Below are 16,723 nucleotides of genomic sequence, written 5' to 3' on the forward strand. Positions count from 1 at the left end.
CACATTAAAAACATATATTCAAAATAATTTTTTCTTATATAATTAGGATTAATAAAAATAATATATTACTGAAATTTTAAACAATAATCAATAATGCAACACAAGAACCTATATTTGAGAATTACATATACAATAATTTTTTAATTTTTAAAAATTAAAATTATTAAAAATAAAATTCACATAACAGAAAATAAAAAATCATAACAAGTAGGAGATATAACTTATATAACAAAAAAAAAATATGATTGATGATTCGTAGAAATTTAAAAGAGAAAATTTATAAAAACTTAAAATATATGAGCAAATAGAATAGAGTTGAAAAAATAATAATAATAATATAAATTAATTAATTAATTAATTAAATAAAAATTTTACCTCTTTATAATTTCACAATATAAAAATAGAAAAGAAAAGAGAGAAATATGGATAGAGAAATTTAAAAAAATAAAAAAAATAAAAAATTTTAATAAAATTAAACTAAGTTTATAAAGTTATTTTATTATTATTTAATTATTTAATAAAACATTATTTTTAAAAATTATTAAAAAATATATAATATATAAAAAATTTAAAAACTTGGGAGGGCCCATCATAAAGGAACGCTCTGCCCCTGCTTGTGAAATACCTCAACCTAATTATAGTTATCTCTTATTTACGTTTCAAGTTTATATTTGAAATTTATACATGATTTTACATCAATAAAATATGAGATGAGTTTTGAATTTACAAGAATTTTCTTCTACTTAATAAAAATTTGGATTAAAAATATAGATTCGTGACTAATGGTATTAGAGACTATTTAACTCTTCACTAATATGAGATTTTACATAAGAAATATTAAAAATGAAATAAATTTTATCCAAGATAAGTTTTTTTTTTAATGGGTAAAAGACCCATTGCAACAAAATCGATGCATAATTGGGTTGAATAAAATATCTCACATAGCGGTAAAAAATAAAATAAAACTTTTAAGTTTATAAGTAAGAGTTACTAATATTGAGTTGAACTTACAAAACCATCACAACATGAAAAGCTTACAACTAGATATTTAATGCAACTCAAGTTGCGTGTGGTGTATTTAGTGGTTTGGCACATTGTTGACAATCACACGATTTGACAATCCAATAGCCATTATTATAATTATGATTAGTTCATAGTACTAATTAGAAGGCATATTAGCTCTAGAGACTTTAGAAATTGTCATTACAATCTTTGCATTTATTTAACCTCTATGATAGGTTTAGACCACCTGACCTTACCCCTAAGCCTTGCTCACACACCTCTACACATTGGTTAAAATTAAATATTGTATTTTGAATACTAATTTTTAACATTTTAAAATTAATGAATGTAAATTTAAACTTGATTTATTGATTTTTGGATATTTTTAAAAAAGGAATTCTTATTATGTTTATATATATTTAAAATATTTTAAATTTTATTTATTTATAATTTATCACTATTATCACTTTAAAATTTTTTTCACATGCAAAGATAATTGATCTATTATATAATATAAAAATTTAAATTAAATATTTAATTTAAAATCAATTCATAATAAAATAAAAAATTATTATTTTTATATTTTTCAGATATCCCTTGGTTAAGCTTTAATTTTGCCATAATGTTAATATGATATTATTTCTTATTTTGTTCAGCCATACTATAAGAACGTTTCTAGCGAAGCCGGGGACTGAGTTAGGGCTCGGCTGAACCCAGTACAAAGAACCGCTGACCGCTTGCAGAGTATAGACCGAAGAGTGGGACCCCAAAGGTCTTACTATTTTCGGAAAAAAAAGGACAAGGGAAGGGCAATTATGTCACTATGAAATAATTGAAGGATCTTATTGATTTTGTGGCAGCAGATACTGTGGGCCCCAAATTTAGGATGAAACGACAAAGCATGGAAAGGAACCGAAGAGAGAAAGGACAGAGAAATCCAGCTCAGCTCACGACCACACGTTGTGCCTTGTCAGTCATTGCGTGGATCCTTCTCTACGCCTTTGGTCAACTTCTTATCACTATCTCCTCCACCAATGACCATGTCCGTATGTATATCCCAATTCCTTAAACTTTGCAAAGCCACTCCCATTTCCATTTTCTTCTTCTTCTTGTCCTGCCGAATGACTCAATTGCCCTCATACTGTTTATAGATTTTTTTTTTAATTTTAGAAAAAATTTTGAACCTTATTTTTGAAAAGGAGATAATAATTGGGAGAGTTCGGACCAGTTTAGGTCGGATTGTTTTTGGATTCAGAGTTTTTTTAAGTTCGGGTTTAGGTTCTCTTGGGTTCAAAATTATTCTGACTTTGGATCATAAATTTAAATTATTTTGTATTCAAATCATTTTCAATTTAAAACAATTTGAATGTAAAAGAAATCAAGTTATTTTAAAATTTATGTGAGTTAATAAATATTTTTCATAAATAATTAAATGGAGTAAATAATTTCATTTTCATAATAGATATCAAGTAAAATATTTGACTAATTTAACAGCTTTAAAATTAAAATGTGTTAAAAATATGAATTTTCAAAAATATTTATATAAATGTAAATGATACTATAGTTTTATCTATATTATGCACTCAATATCAGATTTTTTTCTGCTTTTTATTTTAATTTTTTAATCATTATAACTTTTCAAAAATTTATTCTTGTATTTAACTATTGTTTTTGGTTTGTACATAAATTATGAAAATTAATATTAGATATAGTCAGACAGACAAATGTTTAATTGAAGTGAATAATAAATATTATTAAAAGAGTACCACGTAAATTATAAGTAATCTAAAACTATGATATTTAAAACTAATTGATATAATATTGTTTTAATTTTAATATTTGGGTAGCATTTTGACATTAATGAAAAATAAAGATGTCTTGACTTGATAAACAACATACTAAATATAATCCATCAGTAAATTTACATAACATTTAATTTAGTTTAAATTTAAATATTTAATATCAAAAGATTACAAATATTTTTTTTATATAAATGTTTAATAACTATACATAATATTATATGAATTTTTATTTAATTTCTTTTATCATTTGTTCATTTAAAAGAGTCATTTAAATACAGTTTTGATCCTTTTAGATGACAAATTCAAGTTCTTACAGCTTTTCGATTGGATGGTCTCAAGTTTAGAATCATACGAGTTCGGGTCACTTTGGATTTTTTTCATTTCAAGTTTTGGTTGTGTAAAGTTTGGATCATTTAAAGGATAATTTATTTTTCAGTATTGAATCTTTGACTTTTTTCAATCCATTTTAGATTGGATTGCGTTTAATTTTGAGTTAATTCAAGCAATTTTCGAGTTTGATAAGTTTTTGTCACCTCATATATGTGCAAGGATGCATCAATTATTGAGTCAAGAAAAATAAAATTGTATAAAAATAAATAAATACATAAGACATTGAAGTTTTGAATTATTAGATGAAAGAATGGAGCACACTCTACTTTGTAAATTATAATAGTTATAGCCTAATAGGACTCGAATATATACCGCTGGCATTAAAAATAGTTCTTATTATAAAAATTTATTTGATTTCATTTTTATTTTCATTTTTCATTCTATTTTTATTTTATAAATAATGAAATCAAGCCCATCAATATATATAACATAAAAAAATAAAAGAAAGGAAAGCATAATAGAATAATGAAATTAATTTTTTTCTTCCATTTTTACCAATTTATTATCAAAAGGTTATATTTTCTAAAAAATGTAATTATTTATCCCATTTAACAATTTAATAATTAATTGATTAATTTTTAAGAGTTTTTTAATGAACTTCTAGAATTAAAGTCTCACATTTTATCTAAATTTATCATTATACTTATAAATAGATAGGGCGCATCCTTATATATAATTAATAGTTAAGATTTTTTATGCTATAATAATAATTAGGATAAAAATGGTATATAAATATTTTTTTATGGAAAGAATGAAAAATAGAAAAGGGGTTAAAATCCAACAAAGAGATCGTGTCTTCGAGCAAAATTCATGTAAAAATTAAGGGTACGACCGTAATTATCGGCAAGACTTACGGGTGGACTGGCAAAGCTCATCCGTATTAAGTTTGCGCCCCAACTACCACTATAAAAGGCCACCCACAGCTCTCTGCGCAAGCCTCAGAAGAAGAAAAAAAGAAAAAAACCAAAGAAACCAAATAATTCTTCAAAAAGAAAAAGAAAGCACCCTCTGATTCTTAGTCGATTTTTGTCGGATTCGTTTTGGGTTTCTTTAACTTTTTCCAATAGTTTTCGAATTGGTACGATAATTCTTGTTTATTTTATCCTTTTTATTGCTTGTGTTTTTGGATTTTTTTGCAATTGTTTTGGTAGGTTCATTGATTGTGATTTCTTTTTGAGTTTCAGGTTTTGATCGAAAGGTTCAGAAAAAGGGTTTTTCTTGGAGAGCTACTTGTTTTGATTGTTTTACATTGTGAGTATTGCCTTTTCTTCAATTGAGACTATTATGTTCTTCCATGCGTTTCATTTTCCATCTTTTTCTTTTTCTTTGTTGATAAGTTATGTTTAGTACTGTGTTGAGGGAAAGAAAATTCAGAAGCCCTTTTATGTGTAATTGTGACTTAGGTGATTTCTACCTTGAAAGTTGAAATTCTTTGTTCTTTTTAATTTCGGACGAAAAAAGATTTTTTTTTTTAAAACTCGCCAGTTTATCCCAAATTGATGTTTGCTTTATCCCTTTAGAAAATTCGCATGATTTTAATTGTTTCAGTAGAAAAAAAAAATCAATGGATATAGTGCATATCTGGTGCTGGAAACACCCTGCTGAATGTTTTCTTTGAATGGTTTTTAACTGTTCCTCTTAATCCTTACTGAGGTATTCGTTCTGCTATTGTTAAAAAGCACTCGAACAATTATACTAGCATGATGCTTTTTCTGTTAAGAAAGTTTTGCATTTTTTAAAATAGAATAGTTATCGTTTTACCTTCAAGAGAATGAACAAAAGATTAGATTATGCTCTCGCTGTTTATTATTATAAAGTTTTGGAAATTGAATTGATATTTACAGCTTGTTGTCTCTGATTTTGAAAATTGCCATGTCCACAAAGAAAAATGGAGAGGAATAATATCAATTTTAGTACTTCTTTGCTTGTTTTCACTACCTTGTGAATGTTGCGTGGTGCATCTTAATTATTTACATTGTCCTGGAGTATCTTAATTGATTGATTCATCATTTGCGAAGTTGTTTTAGTGCTTAATTTATATTTGGGTGGCTCTATCAGGAAAGACTGAATGATCTAATGGAGTCCAAGGGTGGGAAAAAGAAGTCTAGTAGTAGTAAATCTTTGTTCTACGAAGCTCCTCTCGGTTACAGCATTGAAGACGTTCGACCTCACGGTGGAATCAAGAAATTTCGATCTGCTGCTTACTCCAACGTGAGCTTTTGTTCTTGAATTTGACCTGGTCTTTGTTTCATCATATAAATACGGATGGACCCTTTTAATTGACATTTTTTGATGCTTTATTTGTGCAGTGTGTTCGAAGACCATCCTGAGTTTCACGAAGTTTTGACATAACCCCCAAAGCCTCAATCACACTGCAAGTACTCTAGTCTGTATCCTTCCTTACCTCTTTATTCTCTCATTCTTCCTTCTTGCAATACCAGTTGTTTCTTTTAAGCCAAGATGGCCTTCCCTGTCTCTGCAATTGGATTTGAAGGCTATGAAAAGAGGCTCGAGGTGTCATTTTTTGACCCTGGTTCATTTGTTGATCCTCGAGGGGTGGGCCTTCGCTCCTTATCCACAATACAATTGGATGAAATCCTGAAACCAGCTGAATGCACAATCGTTTCTTCACTGTCAAATGATCATGTTGATTCATATGTTCTTTCTGAATCAAGCCTCTTTGTCTACCCTTACAAAATCATCATCAAGACTTGTGGGACTACAAAATTGCTTCTTTCAATCCCTGCCATTCTGAAGTTTGCTAACAACCTTTCACTTTCTGTAAGGTCTGTGAGGTACACTCGTGGGAGCTTCATATTTCCTGGGGCTCAACCATTTCCACATCGTAACTTCTCTGAGGAAGTAGCAATCCTTGATCGCTTTTTTCTTAAGCTTGGTTCTCGTAGGAAGGCTTATATTATGGGTAGTTCTGATAAAACAAAGAAATGGCATGTTTATTCAGCTTATGCGGAAAGGAGTGGTCATTCAGATCCAGTTTTTACTTTAGAAATGTGCATGACTGGTTTGGACAAGAAGAAGGCATCTGTCTTCTCCAAAACACATGTAAGTTCAGCAGCGTTGATGACTGAGCATTCAGGTATTAGGGAGATTCTTCCACAGTCCCAGATATGTGATTTTGAGTTTGACCCTTGTGGTTACTCCATGAATTCAATTGAGAGGGATGCAATTTCAACAATTCATGTCACTCCAGAAGACGGTTTCAGTTATGCAAGTTTTGAGGCAGCAGGTTATGATTTTGAGACTGTGAATTTGAATCAGCTGATTGAGAGAGTTTTGGATTGTTTCAAGCCAACTGAGTTCTCTGTATCTTTGCATGCTGACATCAATGGAAATGTACCTGAACATAGGATCCCTCTTGATGTGAATGGGTACTGTTGTGAAGAAAGGAGATTTGATGTGCTTGGGAACGGCAGTTCAGTCATTTACTACAGCTTTATTGGTGCTGATGTCTGTGTATCGCCTAGGTCAATTCTGAAATGTTGCTGGAGTGAGGATGAGAAGGATGAGGAAGTTGGATTTCGACCTGTTCCATACCATCTGAGTGCTCTATAGCTTTGGATACTTGACATTGTAGGGGTGAACCATGAGTCCAAGAGTCAATGTGTTTGAATACATACTACTGTGGAAAAAAGAGCTCCTGGAGTGCTGCTAAAGTAAGGATGAGAAGGATGAGGATGTTGAACTGAATTTTTTTTTAGTTTATATATTTGTTTCTGTTGTTTTTCTATAATAAATGTTGTGGGGTTATGTGCAGAAGAGGCGAATTGTTTGAGGATTTATCTACGCATTTGACAGTTATTTTGGAAATGATTTGGGTGCTAGATGTTACTGGAGCTTACATTAAATAAAGTGTGCTATTTGTGCTACTAAAATTTTCATTGCATTTGCTTAGCATCACAATTAATATCTTATAATTTGACCTTTTTCTTACTTTATATTCGTGTTTTTGCTAGTGAGTTTCCTTTTGACATAAATTAAGATGTCCAGCATGATTTGTGCTGGATTCCTTCCTGTACAACTCAGTGGTCGGTGTAGCTTACATTATATATTTCGTTATACTTCTCCTTTTGGGCCTCTTGTGCACAGATAAATTGTCCATTTAGAAAGAACAACAATTTCTAACGCATAAAAACTACCAAATTGATCAACCTAGATATAGAATTCCCTGGACATTGGCATATGGATTGCTTTATGACTAGGAACATTACAGACAAAGAGGTATATATATGATTAATTGCTTGAAGTTGACGATCAACTTTCTTTGGCCTCAATAACCTTGTAATTGTACTTGTACTACATAGTTCAGGAGATTTCCCCCATTGAAAGCTGCACCTTGCAAGCTATAGTTACCCTTGCCGCTTTCAGAATTGTTCCTACAATTCTGACCAGCAACCTAATCTGAGAGGAGTTCATGAAATCTGTAAAATGCTTTCCCACGTATTACATGATTTTCTAATGGGGCAATGTTGCATATACTCTATCTTCCTTCCACCCTTAAAGTTTCCTCACTCCATGTGATTCTATAATGAAAAAAAAGGGATAAAATTGAAATCAGTTTAATTTGCCCATAAGTTGAAGAGCAGATGCAGAATATGACAGTGCCGATAGGGTCATGCAAGATGAAAATGGACAACACCTACACCTATAATCAACCGGAAACATGCATAATATCCCAAAGTGCCATAACTGGCTAAGCCACAGGCTTTGATGAACAGAACTGTAGTTTCACCACCCACACAAACCAGCATTACAAAAGTTGCTAAAGAATTCAGATTTGTGTAAAATAGAGGGAGTTCTGGAATAAATGGAAGAAGTGCATATTCTTGTTACAATCCTAATTGATTTTTCCAGTATGCTATAAAACCATAAAAATTGCACAAAATGGGTTCCAAACGACATGTAGTCAGCCTTCAGCTTCTTAAACACAGCAATCAGTATATAATTAAGAGATGGGTTCACCTCCTGGTTTTTTATAAGGGTTTGGTTGCACTCAGTAAGGTCGAAACTTCCTAGCAGTCCTCAACTGTTGGATACGCTTTTTATCCAGCTCAAATTTGCTCTGGAGCATCATAAGTTCTGCAAGGAAATAAACAAGTACATAACAAATCATAAGTTCTTATTTTAGTATTTATATACGTAAATAACAAGTACATTCTTACATCATATACAAAGCCATAGCCAGATGAAAATCCATAGGCATAAGAAAACAACCAATTAGTTGCAATACCTCAAATGAATAGAGCAGCTCTTCTTTTCACTTTTTTATGGTTTATTAGTTAATATCAAAGAAGACAATTTTGTCTGGTGGCTATCATGATGAAAAAAACAAAAACAAAAATACAACAATGAAATGCAACTAATTCTAACATCAAGATCCTACAACATAATTAATCACACCTTAACTCAAAATTTTTACAAACTTTTAACGGTTAATGTTCAGAATAAACTCAAGAGTGACATCTAAGAAAGAGAGACAACAAACTCTATATAAGATCATCCATACCATTCCTCTTGGCTTCTCTTTTTTGAAACCGATAGAAATCAAAGACCTCTTTGCTCTTCTTCTTAGCTAATTTCCCCTCCACAGCAGCCTGGGAAACAGAACCCACTGTAGTTCCACTTTCAAATTCTGTTGTCTTTTTCCTTCCTCTATGATGTTCAACAAGTGTCCAACCCCCTTCTGTGAGATGAGCTTCTCTTTCTTTTCTTTCCTGTATCATGATAATGACGTAAGTGAAAAACTACAGGTAACTAGCAGCTGCAATTCCAGTATCAAAACAGACAAAAAGACAACATATTTCTAACTGATCATGTGTAAAGGCATAAATTCATAACACATAGTATATGCATGAACCAGTTGTGTACTGCTAGAACCAAATTCATTTCCCAAAAAGGCCTAAATTATTCACCAGTGAGGGTGCCAGAAAGAGAAAGTACCTGTTCAAGTTTTGCCTCATGGGCAATTATGAACTCATCAATTCTTTGTTGCAAAACCTTCAAGCCAGGCCTACTTTGGTGGTATTCGATAACCCATTCTGCGGTTTACGAAGTTTTTCAATAAAATAACCAAAATGATAGAACTTGTTATCAATTGACAATATATGATCAAATTTTAAAACCCAGGAAAGAAAAGGTAAACTGATTTCTATCAAATAACCAAATAGAACTTTAACTACAAGTTTGACATTGCTATATTGTGATACGTATCCTACACAAAGTTGAAGTCAACATTTAGACAAATAGGTTATAAGGCCAATTGAGCATATATACCATAATATGACTGAAAAGAGTAACGGTCTGAAAGCTTATCTACAACATCAAAAGCTTAAAATATTTAATGAAAGGTCACCAGTTTCATACTTTTCATTCCTTTTGAGCAGTCTTCATCCCCTGAAGGTATTTCATATACTTCATCTTTATCAGCTACTTTACTCTTTTCCACCAACTGTTGATTCTCCCCTGACGAGCTGTGTTCCTTCTTTTTCTTTTTTCTATCCTTCTTACATTTGTCTACAATGTAAAACCCAAAACAATTATGTAACACCGAAGAGAAACTGCAATATTGACGTCAACTGATGAATTTCTAAATAGAACAAACGAAACCCATCACTTATTCACAACTCTTAATCTCACTTTCAGTATCAGCCACAGCATACCTTATAAAATCTTTAATCTTACTCTCACCATTTAATGAAACAACGAAAAAACTCTCACCATTTTGTTTCTGAAAATGGTCTTCTTCCTCATCACCGAGCTGATCAACAATTCCAATGATGGCATTATTTTTCTCCTCACTTTTTCTTTTCTTCTTGCTTGATTTATCCTTTTTCTTTTCTTCTTTGGTTTCAACCAAATTGTCCACTGAAACAAAAACAAAAACAAAAATACGTTATAAAGGTTATTACATATCCAAAAATATCATTCAAAGACAAAATGTCAGCACGTCTTCAGAATTTCCATTGGCATTTACCCTTCCCCCTACTTCTCTTCTTCTTCATAGTAGACTTGTTGTTCAAAGTTTCAATATTTTCTGCGATTAAAAAGAGACAGAATGTATCATATAAATTGTTAAATGTAACCCATAGAACTTACTTCTTCCTCAAACAAGTATATATCAAACTGAAGAATAAAATAAGCAATTTGAAGCTCAAACATTAAGTACCCCTTAAATTCCGACATGAATTGCAGAATCAATAATACTTCATTTTTTTGAAAGATCAATTTCATTAATTCAATGTTCACACCAATTACAAGGATGCCGAGGTAAGTCTGCAGCCACCAGCTATTCAGCCACAGACTTTCCCCAGCATGAGAGTAATATCATAGAATCAACCATAACCTAATATCCCTACAAAACATGGACACTGAAAGGGCCCCCACCTACCAAATGGCTTTCACAATGAAATCTTTCGATACCCCCTTCAATTGTTAAAAACCCTTTAACCCCACTATCCCGGTGTAGAAACAGCTAAAGCCACTGGAGAGAGAAGGGACAGTGAAAGAGTTGTAGAAAGGGAGAAAGTGGCCGTGCGCTAGTGAGAGAAAGAAAAATAATCAACACGACTTCGTACAATAACAGGATAACCATAACAGGACAAACGAAAGAGGCCAAAGTCTAACCAGGGTGTCGCTGAGGCTAGAAGGTGGGGCGGCTGGATTTGAATTACAACGCAGCTGTTTGATATGTACTTGTCTGGCTATGTCGCTGAAGGCCTGAAACTAGCCGCTGCTGCGGTGAAGAAGACGGAGAAAAGAGCTGATGATTCTATTTAGTAGGGTAGTAAGAGTTGGGCCTAATGGGCTTTTGCTTTCGGTTTGACAGCGTAGTGTTGGATTAAACGAGTTTAAAAAGGTTTTTTTTGTGGGGTAAATTTCTTTATAAGAATTATTACACTAAGAATTAAATCGTGCATATAATGGTAAGTAATATTTTAATATTAATTTAAAATAAAACTATAATAATTTAATAAAATTAATAAAAAATAAAATTTTATTTAAAAATTTTTTAAAGTATTTTGTCAAATACAAAACAATTTTTTTATAATGCTTTGATTTTCCCAGACAGAGGGACAAGTCCTCTCACAAAAAGGAACTCAACTCTATACACATCTATTCAAAAGGTATCATGAGGGAAAAATAAGAATGATAAAAAAAAAAAACTATATAATTTTCATCCCTACATCCATAATTTTCCATATTCATAAGAAAAATATCATTTAACATATGCTATAATAACACACTCAATTATGACCACTAACAATTTCTCATACATAAGAAAAATATCATTTAACATATACTATAATAATTTCGTATGGCCTTAGAATGCAAGGAGAATTAAAATATGATGCAATGATATTCTATTTTGTGTTGAGACTTAAAACAAGAGCATTGACATTTTTCATAATGATATTGACAAAGAAGGAAGTCCTTGGATACAAGTTTGCTATTCTGTTTAGGGAAAAGCATAGTGATGGCATCAACCTATACAATTGGAACAGAAAAAGAAAAAACCAAAAGCGTAAGGTCCTATATTATTGTCAGATGGAGAAACTCAGTAGCCTTACATGCAAGGCATGAATGTTTAATAGGGAGCGTCCAAATATGGGATTCACCCATGAGAAGATTGTTTCCATTCTTTAATGAATAGGCCTACTTGTTTGATTGTTTCCACAAAGAGAGCTATCCTAGATGACTTTGGGGGGTGGGGAAGATAGGGAATAAGAAGAAATTATAGAAATTTTAGCTGTAAACTTCCAACAAGATGGACCAAAACCATCAAAATAATCGAGGATCCCAAAATCGTGTGCCGAGTACCATCTTGCCCATTACAAACCTTTGAAGAGTAGTTAATTTGTCTAGAGTGGCCATCCACGCAATAATAGAATGCTTTGAAATCTATACCATATATTGAAAGTGAGTTCAAATTGGGATTGTTCCAAGTGGCATGAAAGGCATGTTGAGATTTTCAAGCTCCATACCTTTATTAGAGGTGTTTATGGTGAAAGAGTGGAGGGTGCTTTTGGGTTTTGGTTAATTACTATGTGTAAGAATGCCTTTCAACACATTTTATGACTGTTTAAGTGATTATTTGTGAAGGGTAAATATCAATATTCACATGATTTTATATAAAGTGTTTTAGGAAAGTTTGGAAAAAAGGGGTGGATTTTGGTCTAATTTTTTTTTAATCATTGAGGTTGTTTTGGGGTTTTCAGGAAATATTGATGGTAATGTGGTCTTTTCCTATTTTCGGTTTCTCTTAAGTTCTCAATTGCTAACTGCCTATTTTTGAAATTTTATGAAAAGGCAAGCCTACTTCGATCTTTTCACTTATGCTTTCTCCTTTATGTTGAGTTATTTTGGCATTTATAAAATAAATGGGGGTGTTTTTGTATTTTTAAGCTAATATGTCTATTCAATCAATGCTCACCATCACCTTCACCTCCCTTTCAGCATGATTGGTTGGGGAATAGCCAAGCCATTAAAAATTTGTTTCTTCCTTTCGTTGCCAAACGGTCCAAGGAATAACCATTCCTCTACGATCTCTATCCTCCAAAATCACCCAAAATCAAAGATTAGCCAATCGCAAACTCCATCTATTCCATAAGTGGAGAATAGCTTTTAAAATTAATAAGATAAAATACCCCTTATAAGGGAAAATAAAAAAAAATTAAAGTAAAAGGTTTTAAGTTTTTAATTATATATTATAAAAATTTAATATTTTAAATTTAAAAATTAATTAACATTATTAACATTTTAATAATAATATTTAAATTAAAGATAAAATATTAATATTTAAAATTGTTAATATTTAAATTATCAATTATTATTATTTTAAATAAATTATAAATTATTAATATTTTAAAAATAAAATAAAATAAAATAAGAATAGATAATCATATATTATAATAAAAAGGTTGAGTATTTACTTATATATTATACAAAATAATATTTTAAATTTAAATTTAATTAAAATTATTAATATTTTAATAATAATAATTTTTCAATTATAAGTAAAATACTAATATTTTAAAATGTTAATGATTAAATTATAAATAAAATGTTAATATTTAAATGATCAATTATTAATATTTTAAAGAAATTATAAAAATTATTAATATTTAAAAATAAAATAAAATAAAATAAAAATAGATAATCATATATTATAATTAAAATTTTAAGTTTTTAATTATATATTATAAAAATTAATATTTAAAATTTAATTAAAATTATTAACATTTTAATCATAATAAGATTTAAATAAAATATTAATATTTAAAATATTATTGATTAAATTATAAAAATATTAATATTTAAATAATAAATTATTAATATTTTAAAGAAATTATAAAAATTATTAATATTTAAAAAATAAAATAAGGGATTAATTTTTTTTAACCCTCAAAGATAGAGTATTTTCAAAAATAACCTTCTTTTTAAATTTAATTATTTTTAGCAAAGAGAAAAAATTTAAACAAAATTGCCTTTAATAAACCTCTTCATATTCAATTGCTCCCAAATTTTCTTCTACTATGCTTTCCATTTTTTTCTCTCATCATCCAATTTTATTTAATTTTATCACCATCACTATCTCACTATCTATTTCTCGTTTTCTTGTCATATGATCGAAGAGCATGACATAAAACATAACAATATATTCTTGAATTTATTAGTTTACATTCACAAACCCTCTCTCTATCTATCTTTCACCATCTCATCGTCAATTTATAAATCAAAAATTATAGTATGGTAAGTAACAACCTGTTTTGGAGTTTATGGGTGTTAAGTTTTTTCAATGATTCAAGTTTGATAGAATATACCTTAACATGTAAAAAAGTGATTCATGCCTTGGTACGTAGCATCAGTAGAAGGAAAGAAGCTTTGGTGTGTAATATATGTGTAATATATAGTGTTGAAGCTTTGACTTTAACATGTAACATCTTGTGCTGTTTGGATAATATGTTTTTGTTCAAGTCCATTTCATCTCAGTCATTTCACTCAACAGTAATGTTGACGTTAAATAATTTTTTAATATATCTTCATTTCCATATCAAATTCTTTTTTGATTTTAAGCTTGATCTCTATGTGTTTAACTTCAAGAATTTATATCTTATTGAAATATAAAAATAACGACTAAACTATATTTAAAAAGTATTGTTATTACATGTCAAGTTACAAGTTTTTACTAATTCGTTTTATAAAAAATCTACATTTATATGCTTCTTGTACGTTCAGTGCTCATGCGTGTCTTAATTTCTATGTTTGAGGCAATTCAATATGCTGAGCCCCATGAGATCAAGGAAGTGCATCTGCTTGTAGAAAATCTGGAGTAATTCTTTAAGATTTCTACTTTTTTTTTGTCATGCTAAGATGCCAAGGTAAACCAATTTTTGTTTCTTTTTCTCTCCTTGAGCAATTTCCCTTCTTCCTTTAAAGGTTTTAATCTCATTACATGTTTGTTTCATGCATATCCCTAAGTGAAAGAATATCTATAAACGTTTTACTAAACTTTTACTCATTGGAATTAGGTAATACTGTTTAGTTGCTTTAACCTGGTAGGTTGATTTGATTTTCTTTTAAGCTTATGAGAGGGCTTAATTGCTGATCTTGGAAGTGGAACCATTCAGGTCAGAGTTTTGCTTTTGGGGGCCATTAGAGCTGAGTTGGGGTGTGATTAATGTTTAAAAACTAATTGTTTGTTCTTGCTGCCCTGATTCCAGTGCCAAGAATATGTCAAAGGTGGCTACCGTCAAAACAGGAATTGCCTTGGGATTTTGTTTAAATTGAAGTATTCATTGGAGTTCCCTAGTCAAAAGGAGATACCTCTGGAATTGCCCCCAACGTAGCACTGTACGTGTCAACAAATGAATTGGTTTTTGAATCTATAAATTTGAAATATCGTTGATGGTGTGCAGCACCAACCTCTGATTTCTATATTTTCTACGTTCTGCAGCTTTTAGATTCCAAACAATTTAAAGATCAAATATGGCTGACAACTCCCAGAGTATGAGCTACAAAGCTGGTGAGGCCAAGGGCCAGGCTCAGGTGAACTTAGGTTTCTTGTTTCTGCTAAATTTTGTTGAACCTGGAAATTGGTACAATGCTACATTTCGCTTTCATCTTAATTTCAGGAAAAGGCTAGCAACCTGATGGACAAGGCTGCCGATGCTGCCCAATCTGCTAAGGAATCAATACAAGAGGTTTGAAACAAAAAAATCAACTCCAAATCATGAAATTACTTATACTAATTAGACAATTAACCCAAGTGCAGTAGCTAGTTTCCTTTGGTTTTCTTTGAGAGTATAACAATACGTAAATCTGTTGTTATTAACAGACTGGGCAGAAGATGATGGAGAAGGCACATGGAGCCAAAGAGGCTGTGAAGGATGCAACTGGCATGAATAAATGAAAGCTGAAAAAGACCCTGTCTGTCCAATTTCATTTAAATGTTTTAGTACCATGTTCGAATTAGTGTCTTGTAGGAGCATTTAATAAAATGCTGTTTGTGTTTTTTTTCCTATGAACCAAGAAGAGAGGCTGCTCTTTCATGTAGTTGTCAGGAGTTGCTCTTCCAGTTATTTCCTTCAATGCAATTTGGATATTGTTTTTCCTTTCTTATTATTATTATTAATGTTCAACTAGTTTATATGATGCATGATTTAATTTCTTTATAAAATTGTTCAATCAATATTTTTCTTTATAATGCATCAATGACACAACACAGTGTGGTATTGTTCTCCTATCAAAAACAATGATAAAATGCAATAATATACATCTTTATCTTAGTATAATCGATGGTGGGATTATGTTGTTTTCTATTTTTTTATTGCTTGTTTAGAAAATAGTTGTCCAAGTGTTGGGTTTACATGCCGAAGCTTCCAATCCTGTAGGCCTGTTCACGGCATGATATGACCCTGAACTATCTCCTTTCTATGATTATTTGAAGCCCTGCTACTCAATACCTGATCTTCAAATCTATTCCATACCAAGGGTCAGAGATTAAAAAGCTCTGGTACCTCTTACGGTGGCTTGACCTTCAGCAACTGGACCTATTTTTTATTTCTAAGAAGCAACTGTTGGCTATGATGCATGTGTTCTATGTAAGAATTTAGCTAACAATCTTGAGCCCCAAAAACCAAAAAAGGAGAAAAGAAAAGGAAAGGAGTTTGGTACCAATATAACTAACATAGGCAAGATCATTGCTGTTAATTTGTTGAGATTCTCTTTGACTGGCTGTTGTTTCTCGTCATGCTTAAACTTCTTCCAGGGACAACTTACCATCGTTGAATTGCATCTTGAAGGACGGTTATGTTACTAATGAACATGCTTTTCTTCATTTGAAAGTAAAGTTACAAGTTCACTGTTACCTTTGCAAGAAAGGTGACGTAATCGTGTCTTTTAATTAATTTGCAAGATTTGTGTGAACTTTTTATCTGCTTATTCATGAAACAATGGGCGGAATCTTGTAGTTGTTAGTGGTTCGATTGTCAAATTCAGAATGGTCTTAATGC

The 16,723-nt window shown here is 30.8% G+C and overlaps 3 protein-coding genes across 7 annotated transcripts; 2 read left to right on the plus strand and 1 right to left on the minus strand.

Moving 5' to 3' along the window:
• Window positions 1–5,509: 5,509 nt before the first annotated feature.
• LOC110421230 (S-adenosylmethionine decarboxylase proenzyme-like) lies at window positions 5,510–7,087 on the plus strand. Its single transcript, XM_021434762.2, has one exon. The coding sequence runs from the start codon at window positions 5,655–5,657 to the stop codon at window positions 6,765–6,767; it is 1,113 nt and encodes a 370-aa protein (XP_021290437.2). The 5' UTR covers window positions 5,510–5,654; the 3' UTR covers window positions 6,768–7,087.
• Window positions 6,804–10,988, minus strand: LOC110421229 (ribosomal RNA-processing 7 protein). 2 transcript variants are annotated; one of them, XM_021434760.2, is made up of 8 exons: window positions 10,836–10,988; window positions 10,186–10,245; window positions 9,930–10,076; window positions 9,576–9,725; window positions 9,153–9,250; window positions 8,719–8,926; window positions 8,175–8,291; window positions 6,804–7,735 (listed from the first exon to the last, which is right to left on the minus strand). In XM_021434760.2, exons 2-7 carry the CDS (start codon window positions 10,211–10,213, stop codon window positions 8,206–8,208), a joined length of 717 nt encoding a protein of 238 aa, XP_021290435.1. In that variant the 5' UTR covers window positions 10,214–10,245; window positions 10,836–10,988; the 3' UTR covers window positions 6,804–7,735; window positions 8,175–8,205. The 2 variants fall into 2 exon arrangements, with proteins under 2 accessions (XP_021290435.1, XP_021290436.1); XM_021434761.2 differs by lacking the exon at window positions 10,836–10,988 and adding an exon at window positions 10,600–10,739.
• A 3,508-nt stretch (window positions 10,989–14,496) lies between these two features.
• LOC110422082 (uncharacterized) lies at window positions 14,497–15,863 on the plus strand. 4 transcript variants are annotated; one of them, XM_021435860.2, is made up of 6 exons: window positions 14,497–14,590; window positions 14,772–14,839; window positions 14,933–15,062; window positions 15,166–15,257; window positions 15,344–15,412; window positions 15,547–15,863. In XM_021435860.2, exons 4-6 carry the CDS (start codon window positions 15,198–15,200, stop codon window positions 15,619–15,621), a joined length of 204 nt encoding a protein of 67 aa, XP_021291535.1. In that variant the 5' UTR covers window positions 14,497–14,590; window positions 14,772–14,839; window positions 14,933–15,062; window positions 15,166–15,197; the 3' UTR covers window positions 15,622–15,863. The 4 variants fall into 4 exon arrangements, with proteins under 4 accessions (XP_021291535.1, XP_021291536.1, XP_089640612.1 ...); XM_021435861.2 differs by lacking the exon at window positions 14,497–14,590 and having other exon boundaries at window positions 14,760–14,839; XM_089784486.1 differs by lacking the exons at window positions 14,497–14,590; window positions 14,772–14,839 and having other exon boundaries at window positions 14,858–15,062.
• The last annotated feature ends 860 nt before the right edge of the window (window positions 15,864–16,723 follow it).

The sequence above is a fragment of the Theobroma umbraticum genome, unplaced genomic scaffold, assembly GCF_002168275.2.
Source record: "Theobroma umbraticum cultivar Fairchild unplaced genomic scaffold, ASM216827v3 scaffold_130.0, whole genome shotgun sequence".
In the NCBI taxonomy this organism is placed as follows: Eukaryota; Viridiplantae; Streptophyta; class Magnoliopsida; order Malvales; family Malvaceae; genus Theobroma; species Theobroma umbraticum.

What these genes read in the sequence shown, in the direction of transcription:
- LOC110421230 (XM_021434762.2), top strand. Translation starts at nt 5,655, where the DNA reads ATGGCCTTCCCTGTCTCTGCAATTGGATTTGAAGGCTATGAAAAGAGG.
- LOC110421229 (XM_021434760.2), bottom strand. Translation starts at nt 10,213, where the DNA reads ATGAAGAAGAAGAGAAGTAGGGGGAAGG. An exon ending in CTGCTCAAAAGGAATGAAAA is followed by an intron (nt 9,251 to 9,575) that starts GTATGAAACTGG and finishes CGTAAACCGCAG; the next exon opens with AATGGGTTATCGAATACCAC. An exon ending in AAGAGAAGCCAAGAGGAATG is followed by an intron (nt 8,292 to 8,718) that starts GTATGGATGATC and finishes ATTTCCTTGCAG; the next exon opens with AACTTATGATGCTCCAGAGC.
- LOC110422082 (XM_021435860.2), top strand. Translation starts at nt 15,198, where the DNA reads ATGGCTGACAACTCCCAGAGTATGAGCTACAAAGCTGGTGAGGCCAAG. An exon ending in AGGCCAAGGGCCAGGCTCAG is followed by an intron (nt 15,258 to 15,343) that starts GTGAACTTAGGT and finishes TCTTAATTTCAG; the next exon opens with GAAAAGGCTAGCAACCTGAT. An exon ending in CTAAGGAATCAATACAAGAG is followed by an intron (nt 15,413 to 15,546) that starts GTTTGAAACAAA and finishes TGTTATTAACAG; the next exon opens with ACTGGGCAGAAGATGATGGA.